The sequence below is a fragment of the Sinohyriopsis cumingii genome, chromosome 1, assembly GCF_028554795.1.
Source record: "Sinohyriopsis cumingii isolate HCF-2022 chromosome 1, ASM2855479v2, whole genome shotgun sequence".
In the NCBI taxonomy this organism is placed as follows: domain Eukaryota; kingdom Metazoa; phylum Mollusca; class Bivalvia; order Unionida; family Unionidae; genus Sinohyriopsis; species Sinohyriopsis cumingii.
In genome coordinates this window covers 67,256,845-67,272,234 of record NC_142961.1, presented here as the reverse complement: position 1 = coordinate 67,272,234, position 15,390 = coordinate 67,256,845, and the positions used below count along the sequence as shown (strand labels likewise).

Sequence of the window (15,390 nt, the reverse complement as noted above, 5' to 3'; positions counted from 1 at the left end):
AATATCAAACATATTAAACTGTACACCTTAGAGGCAAAGTGTACCGATTATGTGATAAAAAAAATCTTTGATGTCCTCATGTGGAAGAAAAGCTTGTACAGAACGTCTTGACTGTTATTTTTCTATTTCCCAAAATGACGTCTTGATAATCAAAATCGAGTCAGAGAGTTCAGCCTGTACTTTATGCTCTCATTCCCAAGTTTCTTTGAATTCTGTGTTCCATAAATATTAGGGTTAAATATACGTTTAGACGTTACCTATACATTCATAATGTAATTAAATTAATTACACGCAAATGCATGAGAGGTTTGATTTGGTTTCATTTGATGTTCCTTTACGGCAATGCAACAGAACAAGAAGGCGATATCGAGTGGTGCAATAATGTACCGGTACATTGCGCTTGTTGGTTCTGGCAATACATACCGCATTCCGATTTTTGTACTTCAATTGTTCCACGGTCTTGCATTCATCTTACAAATTTGTGTATTTCTCACAATTTGTCCAATTTAAATTAAAGAGCCATATTTTCTTATTCTCCTAGACACACGCTTAGCACGAAATGGCAAGAGGATATAAAACGCGATGCACGATACCATTATTCGGTATTCAGGCAACGTTTAATTGTGTAATTGGGGGGTGGGGGGGGAGGGGCAAGCGAAGACCAGGAGATATTTTATCCAGTTAAAAATAATAATTTATACATTTCACTTTATCGCATATGATTATCTCTTGTTCATAATGACACTAAATTACTAAATGAACAGTGCTCAATCCAGACTTCACAGTGAAACATGAGGTTGACTTGTTTAGGAATGAATCCCTAATGATGTTTATGATGAACCTTTAAACTGGTGGAAAGCTCGGCAGTACAAGTTGCCACTCCTTGCACAAGTAGCCAGGAAAAGGCTATGCATTCTTGCAACTTCCGTGCAGTCGGAGAGAGTCTTTAATGCAGCAAGACACAATATTACCGCAAAGAGGGTGGCTTTGAGTTCAGACAGTGTCAATATGCTAATTTTCGTCCAGACAAATATGCAGTTACTTGTTTAACTTCTTGCATAAATAATAAAAAAGATAGTTCAAAGGTATTGAGATATTTTAAACAATGTTCACGAGAAATTTAAATTAAAACACTGTTACGAGTCTATGCTCTTAAAATAAGTAACAGAAAAGAGTGAAAGACAAGATTTGTAAAATTTAACAAAATTATTTATTTCCCTAGCAAACAAAGTGAAAATGAGAATTTAAAAAAACAATTTACAGTATTGCGAATTAAATCCCAAAATAATCCAAGAATTACAGACACAAGCCCTAATAATTTAACGTTCTGAATAAAATTCAGTAAAAGTCCAGAAAATATCCCAAATTTGAAGTCGATAACGTGTCTGTGGCAGCTGTTGATGTGTCAACAGTCTTTTGTTGAATCATAAAAATATAATTCCACGTTTGAATTCAGTATAAATTCCAGTAAATGTCTTATCCAAGAATTTTACCAGAGCACTTGAATTCAATAATTTGAACACAAAAAAATTCCAGCCCAAAACTCCTGGTCACAACATATAATACAACTTGAAAGTGCTAGATGTTAAAGCACGAATGACCAAGTCCTCACAGTTACAAGAGTATGTAGTTCTCTACTTGACCTCATGTTACAATTAGTATTTTCTATAACAAAAATCATTACCTAATGGAAAATAACCTTCTAGAATGATCCTGATGTTTACAAAATCAAAACCATAACCTGTAAAATTCACTTAGGAAAGCCAAAAACCCTGACCCAAATAAACATGTTTACTTCTTCTATTAATAAAGATCCTGATATTACGTCCATTAACATAAATAATATTTCAGCTGTGTATTATTTGTTGATATAAAATTAAATAATTTTTTTGAAGTCAATCAGGTCAAGCAGAAATGAATTCAGTTTGTGACAAGGTCAAGTCCAGCATACAATGTTACATTACAATAGCATGTAATATATATTTTTAACTAACAAATAAACAGTTAAGTTAAATATACATAACAACACAGACTAGAAATGGCAGTGAGTGGATTATTTTGTTGATAATTTTACTGATTTCAAGTGTTTGTAGACTTGTTTCATTTTTATGTTAATTGTATATGTTCATTTAACTACCGTTTAAGTCTTACAAGGTAACATCAGTTAGAGATGTTGTATTGCTTTTAGTAGTAAAGGTCATAATGATTATTTTATTGTTTTCATAAAGATTCGTTGTATTGCAATACATACTGCAATGTGGGTTTCGCAATACGGTTTTGGGTGTATCGTTGCATCCCTAGAACTTTAATCACGATAAAGCTGCTCATCTCAGGTTGTAGAAAAGTAAAAGGAAATTAGAATCCTAAAGTATAAATAGCTTATATGTTCACCCTCACCCCTAAAAAGGAAGAATGCTCTGCCTAATCATGAAATCACTATCATAATTATTTCTTGGAAATATCTGTTTTGTCGTCGTTTTTCTTCTCTTTTTTCTTTTTTGGAGGTGGTACAATGAATGACACATGACTCTTTAGTGTCAGGTGAAAATTTCGTTCAAACAAACTGACATGGCCGACTTAATCAAAGGACAAATCTATTGTCAGACCACAAAACAATACCCGTAAAAATGCATTTGCATCTAACCGTTTGATCATACTGGGCAACAGTTATTTTGAATGTTTGCTGTACAATAGCTGATTGACATAAGGCACATCCAGACAGCTATTTGCCCCCTATAAAAGAACTTCAACAACCCTGGTAAGGATTTTCTCGAATATTAATCTCATCCCTTTAAGTTTAAATCCTTCTTACTTTCCATTCATTTCTTCATTTTGCAAACAAAAACGATGTTATCCCATCTTCTGCCACTAACTCGTGTGTGAGGTTTAAAACAAAATGTTTAGAACGTTTAGATCAGCGTAGATTAAAATAAACTGACGTAAATAAAGCACACTAATATAGTGTTAATCATATTTAGCAATGTTTACTGTGCGTTGCTAAGTACAAAACTGCATCGTGGAATACACGAAGGTACGTAATAAATTTGTACATATTAGCCTGTTTCGTTCAAAGCTCATTTGAGAATCAGTACACCTTTTTTTTTAATATGATCAGTATAATGTCATATGAAACTATATCCGACTTAAAAATATACCTTCTCGTCTTCTTCTTCCACATAGAAATGTCGAGTATCGTATACAAGAGACGCTAATGTAAGAAATTATCAGACTACGTGTATCTTTCATGTATCCTTCTTTCCTTCTTTTTCATAAATCGTGTATTTTATCATTAATCATAAACTTATCCTGAATACTACTAGTTTATCTTCACACAAAAAATGAAAACCGAAAATATTCCTAACAAACGGCATAGGAACAACTGTAAGGTGATGCTTAATAATAATAATAATAATAATAATAATAACAATAATAATAATAATAATAATAATAATAATAATAATAATAATAATAATATTATTATTATTATTATTATTATTATTATTGTTATTATTGTAAGACGAATAGTAACGAACAATTTGGGGATGAGATTATCAAGACGACGTCATCAATATAATTACATCATTAGTTACATAGCTACGACGCGGGAATAAGCAGCTCGTATTGTGATTGAATCATATTGCATGCGAAGTATTGTAAACCATGGGTACTTCATCATCAAACTGTTTAAACTTCAAGCAGAAGTCAAAGCGGGAGCTAAATATCTGGAGCAGAATTCTGCAAATTTTCAGAAGACTAAAGAAATCAAAGACAATCACCATCAATGATGCCATATCTGAAATTGAACAAGAAGATAAGTTGGATTGCACAACAAAACAGTGTGTGGAAGCAGGCAAACAGACGGAATCGGACATGAAAGTGTTGATCCGCCTCATCAATGTAAATGAGAAACTAAAGGAAGAGCTTGAAAATGAGTTGGATACATCCACATCCAGAGCAGCAACTGAGAAAAGAGATGTATCGGGACTGATGCAGAAACTGGAAAATATGTCTCAGGGAAGTCCTCCGAGAACAAGCACTCCTTATGGACGAAAGTCCCCCGTAGTCGAACGACGTTTCCGACAAGAAGCTCCTTTGCCAAGTGAAAAGGAGCTTGAACTGATCGATATTAAATCTGAGGGTCAGATGCCAGCTACCAACCCCAAAAAGAAACAGAGGCCTAAAGCGGCCAAAGGCTTCAGGAAAGTGCCTCAGAGTTTCACAAACGCTGCTTTTCCAGCTTTTGATACGGACTCTGAAGAAGATATTATTGTAGAGCTTCCAACCAACATTAGAGATCGTCGTCTTCGCCCAAAAGCTGCAAAAGGCACGAGAAAGCCAATTACCTTTTTTCCTGGTAATAATTGTATGTATGATAATATGTTTTAAAGTCATTTTGAACAGCACACAGTAACAATGTCAGTCATACAGACACTTTAGGAGGGGGGATCAGACTCATATGATTAGTTTTCAGTCTAATCACATGTATGTAAAGAACGAATCGTTTATTCAGGAGACATTTCAGTAGTCAAACTTGGAAAAAATCCGGATAATATCCACCCGTACAACCGCGTTTAAATTGTAATTTTGAAAATACTTTTTGATCTATAACGTTGAAATTCATAAGCTTTGTAATTTAATTCAGTCGTGCATGCAGCTTTTCTGGCAAACATCATTAAACTGATTCATTCATTACTTCAGTAAGGAAAGATTCCAGGTTGAAACGAAGACTTCGGTTTACAATATAGACTAAGCAACCAAATTTCAATCTACCTGTTGGCACACAAATTCATCAGGAGCTTACTTTTGACTATCATTATTGGGCTACTACCTCAAGTTTATCAAAACTATAAAGTGCTTAAATCTGTTACAAATTTTATGAAGGAAACCGGATGTTTTTCCTGATTTTCTTAATATATTTGTAAAGGATTACTTATAAAACCTATGGAAATATTATTGTTTGAATCACGTTCATGTACATTTCACTTATGGTCCCACCCCCACCTCTCTCTCTCTTTTTATGTTAAGTTCTAAGTTGGAGAACTTGTTACGCAACTACATTTGCTTTGTTACTTCTACAAAAAAGTGTGAACGAAACTACCTCACGTTTACTCGGCCGATGTGTCTGCCTAGTGTGAAATAACAGTTGTGTGCTGTGTAGGTTGTGCACGATGCAATACATAAAATGTTCGTTAATACTGATTGCAGAATTTATAATAGTTTTTGTATACAAGAATATACTTATGTAAATACAATCTAAGCAGTAGGCAAGTTTATGGATCGTGTTTATGGTAAGAATAGGTTGCTCTACGGAAAAAGGTAGATATTGCTGTAAAGTATTTCAGGTATGTACTTGGTCATATCATTCATCCAATATTCACTAATATTTCGGCAGTGGAGAAGATTAACGATCTAAACGTGATGCCGGAGTCCAGTGTTCAACGCTGTGCAGAATAATGGTTATATTATAGGATTAAAAAAAATATCACAACACACACACACACACACACACACACACACACACACACAGTCCAGTGCTCAATTCGATGCAGGATACTGGTTGTCTACTAGGGATAATAAAAATACTGGGTCAAGGTAGTCTGTTCTAAAATCAAGGTAAGTTTAGGATAGGGTATAGTAGTCTGTTCTAAGAGCGGGGTAAGGTTGGGTCAGGGTAGTAGTCTGTTCAAAGATCAAGGTAAGGTAAGGTTTGGTCAGGGTAGTATGTTTTAAGAGTAAGGTAAGGTTGGGTCAGTGTAGTAGTCTGTTCTAAGATCAAGATAAAGTTGGGTCAGGGTAGTCTATTCTAAGTACAAGGCAAAGTTGGGTCAGGGTAGTAGTCTGTTCTAAGATCAAGGTAGGTTTGGGTTAGGGTAGTCTATTCTAAGTGCAATGTAAAGTTGGGTCAGGGTAGTAGTCTGTCCTAAGATCAAGGTAAGGTTGGTTCAGGGTAGTCTGTTCTAAGATCAAGGTAAGGTTGGGTCAGGATAGTAGTCCGTTTTAAGATCAAGGTAAAGTTGGGTCAGGGTAATAGTTTGTTCTAAGATCAAGATAAAGTTGGGTCAGGGTAGTAGTCTGTTCAAAGATCAAGGTAAAGTTGGGTCAGGGTAGTCTATTCTAAGTACAAAGCAAAGTTGGGTCAGGGTAGTACTGTAGTCTGTTCAAAGATCAAGGTAAAGTTGGGTCAGGGTAGTCTATTCTAAGTACAAGGCAAAGTTGGGTCAGGGTAGTACTGTAGTCTATTCTAAGATCAAGGTAAGGTTGGGTCAGGGTAGTCTAGTCTAAGTACAAGGCAAAGTTGGGTCAGGATAGTAGTCTGTCCTAAGGTCAAGGTAAGGTTGGGTCAGGGTAGTAGTCTATTCTAAAATCAAGGTAAGTTTCTTTTTGCAAGATACTGCTACAGATCACGGACTGCAAAACAATATTCTTATAGTTTGAAAAACAAAACTATGCAAAATTATGTTGAAAAACAAAATCCGAGAAAGCTAAATTACATTTATCATTTCGTGCATCTTCACTATAACCTCCCCACATCTAAGAAAGGGATGCAAAGCCATTGGAAAGATCACACGATACAAGGTGCTAGGAAGGGCCCAGGTGGGATTTAGTTAGGTATTCTAATTTTGAAACGCAATTGTCAAAAAAAATTTAATGCCATATCATCCACGTGATAATAATTATTAGTAGTCCGCACAGACGTTTAGTGCGACGAAGATGAAAATGGTGAAAAAAGCAGTGATATTTTCTAATGTCTTTTTCTTTTTAAAAAACTTGGATCCAGGCTGGGAATGATCAATATGTACAGATCATCAATTCAAATCAGTTTGATTAAAGCGTGTCATATACATTGATGTAGTTGCATGTACATTCTCTTTAAAACATCTCTGAACCAGGCATCATTGTGTCTGAGACACAATAAAAGTATGGAAAAAACAATGGAAGCTTCAGATATTATTTTTTTCAAAGCTTGCAGCAGCCAACAACTTTGGTATAGTAAAAGAAAGAATGAACCTGAAAGAAGGAATTAAGCAACTTGTTTTCATTTTTGTTTGGCATAGCCAAGACAGTGTAAAATTATATGAAAACAAGAAGACATTTCCCAAACGTTATTGACATTTAGTGGGACTGTTGTTCAATGGACTAGAGCCTTTTTTTTTGGAAAACTTTCAGCACGTAGACATTCTACCTCCAGTTTATTGTTATCTCCGTAATTCTGTCAATAAAATACTACTTATCGATCGCTCTTGAACATCAAGAGTTGCCCATGTAAAGTTTAAAGTGTAGCCAAAATATTGTATATTCAACTTTACATTTGATATATTCGTTATTTTGACATGAATTTTACCCTTTTTGTCTATTTCCTTCAAAGACGATAAAAAACAAACACCCCTGCCCACCCCATCCCCCCCAAAACAAGCATAATATTTTTTTAACAGTATTATGTAATACTTGCAATCATGTTCGTGAGGATATAGTGCATTACATCAGCAGGGAATGATCAATTTTTTTTATATAGCCCAACTGGACAAAGTGATCAATACAGTAAATCTTGTGTTGTTTGTATTCTCCCTCCGAAGACGTTGCCGTCTCAACATTCACGGTTGCATTAGGGTTTCGCTAGTGCATAAGTGGATTTTAATGTCTAACTGCACAAAATGAATTGCCACTGACGGCGATTTGTAAAGCCCAGAAATGGGACAGTTGCCTCACTTTCAAAAAGCAGAAGGTACAAGAAAATAAAAACTTACAATAATTTATTCCTTGCACGTCATTTGAATAGTGAATACAATGTTTGCAATTTATGATGTGCAAGTTTCTATTTGGCCTTACAGATAACGCCACTGAAATGAGTCTTCCTGGGGCAGTCTTAACAACGGTGTTTGCCAAACCAGAAAATCGGAGGTACGTATGTGTGTGCACGTGTCTTGTGTGTGAGAGATAAAGATATATACGTGTATATACACTGAACAACAGTTTTCATCTATTCATGAGTTAACTCGCTTAATTTGCCAAGCATCATTTGCAATTATAGTTAGGCTGATTATTGTCCCCCCCCCACCCCGTATATGTAAAAAATGGCATGTGGATGTACCTTGTCATCCTTAGTGTACACTACTGCCCTCATGATGAAACTGCCTTATAACAAGTCCAGTCGAAAAACTTTACCTTTATTTTCTTTACAAAAATCAACATTTCATCGATATGAATTACCAATCGCTTTCGTTCCACATCATTGCTTCCAGAAGTGTTTCGATTACTGCTGAACCACTGAACAATTTATTTTTTAAAAGCGGCATTTTCCCGCTAAAGGTGCCCTCAGAAGAAAACACCTTATCTGATGCTCAATGGTCGGCAATGACTCCCATCTAAGGATCACCAACTTCATAGTTGCTCAGATAAGGCCATGTTTTTTCTTTCTGACCATTAATTTAAATAGTGAATGGACGAGTTTATACTGTTTGTTCAACTGTGGAAAATGTTCGTCTGACTTTGAGTTCAAGTTGTTTTCGTTTACTCGAATCGCACTGCTTAACAAATTAAATAAACATAATGTAATACAAAGCAAAACTGAGACACAAAGATACATAAAATGTCACAAAGAAAACTATTTATGTATGACCATTACCCTGTCATTGGTTCCGTGGTCCAATAGCATTGGAGTTTAGTTAGTACTTGTGTTTATTTGTCTATGATTATTACTATAATTATTATTAACTTTAAGCATATTCACATTTTTAAACGACTTGTATAAATATATATTCTTCAGTTTACGAATATTTAAGAAAAATGTGCGCAGTTTTTTAATTAAAAAAATAAAATAAAAGTATTTAAGAACTGATACACCCCTTAAAATTTGATAGCTTATTTGATTTAGTTTTGTTAAACTGTTTTTTTTTTTTAAAATCATACCGCCTCCCTAATGTGTATCTAACCTTCTGACCTTCAGTGAACGGAACCAGACGGATAAGTGCCTCCATGAGTGGATACGCCACTGTGAGGAAACCGAGAGGAACAAGGGCAGGGGCATGCATGAGTAAGGGTCATTGCTATGGATACGAAGGATAATTTTAGTTTTTCTTGGCTATGAAGCTTGGTAGTAATTATGGATCATCTATTTTCTAGCAAAGTGGTTAAAAAAAAGATACATTTCCAGAAATATTCAGACTTTTGTTTTCTGATATCCTGAACATACGCATCAAGATTCATGGATGAAAATATTCAATAATGCGAATTATTTCATTTAACACGATTCAGCCACAAAATCTTGGTACTGAACTTTCTGTACTGATCTCACGTAACAGTCACAGGACTGTCCATCCACTTGGTGTCATCGTTGCATAGCGAGCAAGTAATCTGAACTTGTTCTGAAACGAATATATATATATATATATATATATATATATATATATATATATATATATATATATATATATTGCTGTGCCCCATTGTGAAATAAAAAGTATGCAGTGTAAAGGAAAAACAGCCCTAAAAAGCACAACTATACATTAGTGAAGCTTCGTTCAAGAGGAAGTAAAAATGTGCTAATACGATGAATTGGTGTAGAACTGGTGTATAAGTGTAGCCGATTAGTTCTGTCTTTAAAATCACGGCTGCTACAGACCATTGCCGAACCACTGTTGATATGAAGGAACGATGCTAGTAGTGGTTGTTTGTTTAGTTATTTGTAAACAATAAACAAATAAGTAAATAAATAAAAAGGTGTTCAAATACTGTAGTAACGATGTTATGGTTCTGATCAAATGTAAAAAGACTACACGTGGAAAACACCACTTTTATTCATAGTACAAACGTATTATTATTATGAACATGAGTGGAATGGAGTACTCGAGTGGAATAACGATACAGTTTCAGTGAACAAGAGTGGAACGGTGGACTCGAGTGGAATACAAATACAGATTAATTGATTCGCAGGAAGAAGAGACGAATCGCCAATGTCTGAGAATTATTAGTGGCATCAGTGTACATTCACTGATTTACAAGAAACAGTGTAGAAGCACCGATTTTAGAGAACTGAAGCTGGACAATAGTGAAGTTCAACAGGCTTACAAGAGTGAACGAGAATTGGTGTAGATTTTCACACAGAATGATGATGGGCAAGTGGCTGGATACGGTGTGCTGATTGATATACGTACGGAACAGTGTTGAAAAACCGATGTCATGGATGCGTGGGTGGAATATAGAAAGAACACTTAATAGTTATTTATGATTGAGAAGTCTGTTCTAACCGTGTAAACTCATCCATTCAAAGAAAGAGCAGTAGTATCACTGTCATTAAAGAAAAGTAAGATTACAGTGTGGAATCGTACACGTTGAATATCTATGGATCACAGTGCTGATTCACTGATTTACAAAAAGTACAACAAGGAATCACTAACATTATGGAAGTGTGAATGAGATTACTGTAAAGATTAAGGATTTAATGAAAGGAGAGTGATTAAACAATTATGATCAAATGTTAGTGGTGCAGGGTATATGTTCAGTGATTTACAACGAAGATGAAGGTAAAAAACCCAACCTGAGCTACAGTGGTTTGAAATGTACGAGATACATCACTGCATATATTCACTGGTTTACTGAAACAACGTTTGTGGAATCTAGATGTTATAGAATTATTGGCGGAATAAAAAGAACAGTGCAGAATCCCTACTGTTAGAAAGAACTGACAAAATCTCGACTATTAGAAAGGTTTACATGGATAACAGTGTAGACATCATGATCTACAGACACAGCGTACACTCGCTTATGTTAGCGAAGTACGCGTGAGATCAGTGTATATGTTCACGTGTAAAAAGTAACAGTGTAGAACCCCTGTTGTTAGACACGTGTCAGTTGGATCACAGTATAGATTTAATGATTAAAATAACAGACTCAAGTCCGTGATATCACAGAATTCCGAGTGGTATCAAGGTGCAGATTAAATAATTTAAATAATGTCAAAGAATCACTGATAGATAAATTTGAGTTGGAACAATGTAGATTCCCCAATACATAGAAAAGAAAGTGAAATCACTGATATTAATGAACCGTCGGTGGACCAGAGTGTAGATTCATTGATTTGCAGAAAGAACAGTTTAGTGTCACTGGTGTTGGAAAATTGAAAGTGGGGTCAATGTATGAGCGGGACCAGTATAAATTCAGACTTTGCAATACGGGCAGTATAAATCACTGATGTTCAAGAAGCGCGAGCGTATATAACGGAGTAGAATATCAGCAATCTTTCACACTGTGAGTGGATCAGTATAAATTCACGGACTTTAAGGAAGTGCACTGTGGAACCACTGATGTTGGATAATGGTGAAGCCACAAACATGAGTAAGATCATTGATATTTTGCATAGCAAGTGAAACCACACAGTATTAGAGCAATAAAGTACGCACGAAAACAAAATAACGTAATTGCGAAAGTCTACGTCAAGATTACGTTTTTAACAAACTACTTCCATGATTATCACTCATTGATTTATATGCTACAAGTACGAATTTTGATGTATAATCAATAGTATAGGCGAATAAATCAATATTCATGCTGGGTGTATTTTTTTATAAATAAATCCCAAAAATTTACATGTGTTTACTAAAGATAGATGTATATAACCTTGTCAATACCAGCCCAAAATTAATCAACTTAAATTATAACATAATAACCAGTGGGCAAGACATCAAAAATAGGTGACAGTGACCTACTTTTATAGTGACAGTGCAATAGTATGACCATTCAAGTTTTACTAGAAGAGGAAATAATACGATCATTAATCTTGCATTTTTCCCTTTTCACTATCACTTTGATCTTTAACCTTTTGATCACCAAAATCAATGGATGTCTTTCTTATACCAGGTGCAGACCGCCTATTAGCTTGTTCTAGACAAGGAATCATGAACTAAAGCTACTCTGCAGAAACATTAGATACTCTGAGTTACAGTGACCTTGAAATTTGACATTTTAACTAAAAAGGTTACTAGTCTTCTTTCTTACCCCAAAGTGAAAAGCATCACTATGTTTGGTCGAGGTATTTAAAAAAAAAAAAAGTTCTTGTGAAAAACTATTCTTCTTGAATCATTGACCTTGACTTGCACATGTTGGACACAAACCAACAGGTGTCTTCTTTACCCTAAATGTATGACATCAGTCAAATTTGGACAAATTATGTGGTCTAAGACTAAAGCTATTTTTCAAAATTATTTGGTTTCTTCTTATGCCACCCACCTCCTTTATACTAAATTAAATATTATAGGAATATCCACCAAATTTAGTTAAGGTATATTTTTAAAAAGTAAAGGCAATGCAAAGGTTCCATTTTTTTCCCCAGATCAGATGTCCATGAACTTTGGAACTCCTATATGATACTTATATTCCTCACTCCAAGTGAAGCAATCTACAATATTTGGTCAAGATATATGGTCTAGAAAACGGGCATCATGTAGAAACCAATATGAAATACTTACATAGGGCATAGCCCACCCACCCCAAACACTTGTGTGAGAGTGGTTCTGGAAGTCTGGCAGAGTGTACATATGTATATATGAACGTGCAAAAAACATTTTACATGTGATTTAAAAAAAGAAAGCATCACAACTCTAAGAATTCATCAATGCATGATAAAAAGATTTTGTTCACCGGATGTCACCAACGTCTGCCAAATTACTGGGCAACACATCAAAAGATAAAGGACAAGTAGCACATACAACAATTCTTCAATATAACCTATTCAAAAGGGGAATAACTCTAGAAAATTCAACAGTGGTAACAAAAGAACATTCACATACGAACCTCATTTCAAGTGTCTGCCACGTTTATGGGCAAGTCATCAAAAACTAATATATAGAGTACACGAACACACAATTTACAGAAAAAAGGGAGACAATTCTGTGATGAAAAAATGGCACCAGTTGCTAAAACAATATGTTCATGTTGACCTCACAGCAATATTGCATGTAAATTTTCTGGGCAATTCACCAACAAGTAGGCCTGAGATAATTCACCTGTCTGATATCTGCCAATAACCAAACAATAGATTTCGTTTGGTAGAAGTTTCTACTGATACCATATAGTATGAAAATGATTCTTCTTAGGTTAATAGACGTCTTGTTTCTTCATCCTCATCTAATACCAAATCAATATCATTTGTCCAATACTAAAAGAACTTCGTTCTATAATGCCTTGTCAAACTTCCCTCATATAGTTGAGCATTACTCACTTTAGGTTTTTCTACTTGAGTAACTGTGCCCATTTTGATGGTCAATCAACATCACTAGTAAAACTTTCAATGGCCATTAGGTTAGAATGCTTTTGTTATTTAAATGTTCCAGTTCAGACATGTGGATTTTGAGTGGCAGTTTATAGTGAAGTTTAGCATTGGGGCATCATGCCGCAGACATATAGCATGATGTCCCACCCAGTCACATTATCCTGACACCAGGTCAACAAGCTCTAACACTAACTTCTTAATGCTGAGTGCCAAGTGAGGCAGCTGCTAGTACCATTGTTATAAGCCTTTGGTATGACTTGGCCGGGGTTCGAAACCCGTAACCTCCCACATCTGAGGGTGTTGATCAAAGCACTTATGCCACTGGAGTGGTTTTAAATGCTGTTATATCAGGGTTAATTCTGTCAAAACTTGGTCAGGTTCTGTTGAACGTTTGAAAAGACATCATTTAAAGGTTTTACTACTTTTAGTAAATTAAGTCATAAATGAAGGTAGATCAGCATAATTTATAAAAATTTAAAAGGTCTTTATTCCCATGAATTCTATCACAATTCATCAAATATGGTCCAACAGTTTTTAAGACTGGTGCGAGCCATATCTGCAGACAGATAGGCAGTATTTGTGCACTCTCTTATGGCCATCATACAAGCATGCAGTCAGGGCCCAAGTGGCCTAGTGGTCTAAAGCGCTGTCCGTTATGGATCACTGCCATCTCACCTCTGTCTGCATGGGTTCGAGTTTCGGATTCGGCCAATGTGGGTATGTGAGAAAGCTTGCCAGTAGCTTCTCGAGGGTCGGTGGTTCTTTCCGGGGATTTCCCAGGTTCTTCCTCCACCATTAATACTGGCCGCCATGTATAGCCTATCGTGTGCTGAAAAATGGCGTTAAACCCTAAAACAACAACAAGCATGTTTTCTGTGAAAGTGTTTAAAACTGACAATGGTTAGGTCTCATTTGTAAATTAAAATATTTCAAAATCTTTTGTACCAATGTTTGTCCTCTTAAATTGTTCAATTAAGTTTAGTGGTTTTTGGAGAAGAGATCATTTTCTGTTTTAGTAAAAACAGCCACAGTGATGATGCATTGGTATCATTTGTAAATTATTTTAATGCATTAAAGACAAAATGCTTTCTGTCAAATTTAATTGCATTCACTTTAGCAGTTTTGAATTTGTTAAAAGGCTTTCTAAGTTTTAGCAAAGAATGCCACATTTGAGGACAGATTGGCTTAATTTGAACAAAGTTAAAAAAAGCCAACATGCTTTTTGCCAAATCTTGATTAATTTTGTTTAAAAACAAATTAAATGTAGTAATTATAATTACTACTGACCTATGAACAAGAGACAGAGGGCTGTACAGTAAGCTCACTTGACATTATGGCTAAAAACTGAGTTGACTACATGCACACGAAATATGGTCGTATCCAGCATATACATTTAATGTCAACAAGGGACATAAATGCATCAGAACACAACTAAAAAATGATCTTGTCAGTAATGCCTGCCAAGCTTGAAGGCAATTCAAAAAAAGCTTGTCAGTAATGCCTGCCAAGCTTGAAGGCAATTCATAAAAATCTTGTGTCAGTAATGCCTGCCAAGCTTGAAGGCAATTCATAAAAAGCTTGTCAGTAATGCCTGCCAAGTTTGAAGGCAATTCATAAAAAGCTTGTCAGTAATGCCTGCCAAGCTTGAAGGCAATTCATAAAAATCTTGTGTCAGTAATGCCTGCCAAGCTTGAAGGCAATTCATAAAAAGCTTGTGTCAGTAATGCCTTCCAAGCTTAAAGGCAATTCATAAAAATCTTGTGTCAGTAATGCCTGCCAAGCTTGAAGGCAATTCATAAAAAGCTTGTGTCAGTAATGCCTGGCAAGCTTGAAGGCAATTCATAAAAAGCTTGTGTCAGTAATGCCTGCCAAGCTTGAAGGCAATTCATAAAATGCTTGTGTCAGTAATGCCTGCCAAGCTTGAAGGCAATTCATAAAATGCTTGTGTAAGTAATGCCTGCCAAGCTTGAAGGCAATTCATAAAAAGCTTGTGTCAGTAATGCCTGCCAAGCTTGAAGGCAATTCATAAAAAGCTTGTGTCAGTAATGCCTTTCAAGCTTGAAGGCAATTCATAAAAAGCTTATGTCAGTAATGCCTGCCAAGCTTGAAGGCAATTCATAAAAAGC

The 15,390-nt window shown here is 35.4% G+C and overlaps 1 protein-coding gene across 1 annotated transcript; it reads left to right on the top strand.

Annotated features, from left to right (window-relative positions):
• The first annotated feature begins 3,660 nt into the window (after positions 1-3,660).
• Positions 3,661-9,260, top strand: LOC149807051 (uncharacterized). The gene is made up of 3 exons (XM_089951055.1): positions 3,661-4,354; positions 7,830-7,899; positions 8,945-9,260. Exons 1-3 carry the CDS (start codon positions 3,661-3,663, stop codon positions 9,033-9,035), a joined length of 855 nt encoding a protein of 284 aa, XP_089807181.1. The 3' UTR covers positions 9,036-9,260.
• The last annotated feature ends 6,130 nt before the right edge of the window (positions 9,261-15,390 follow it).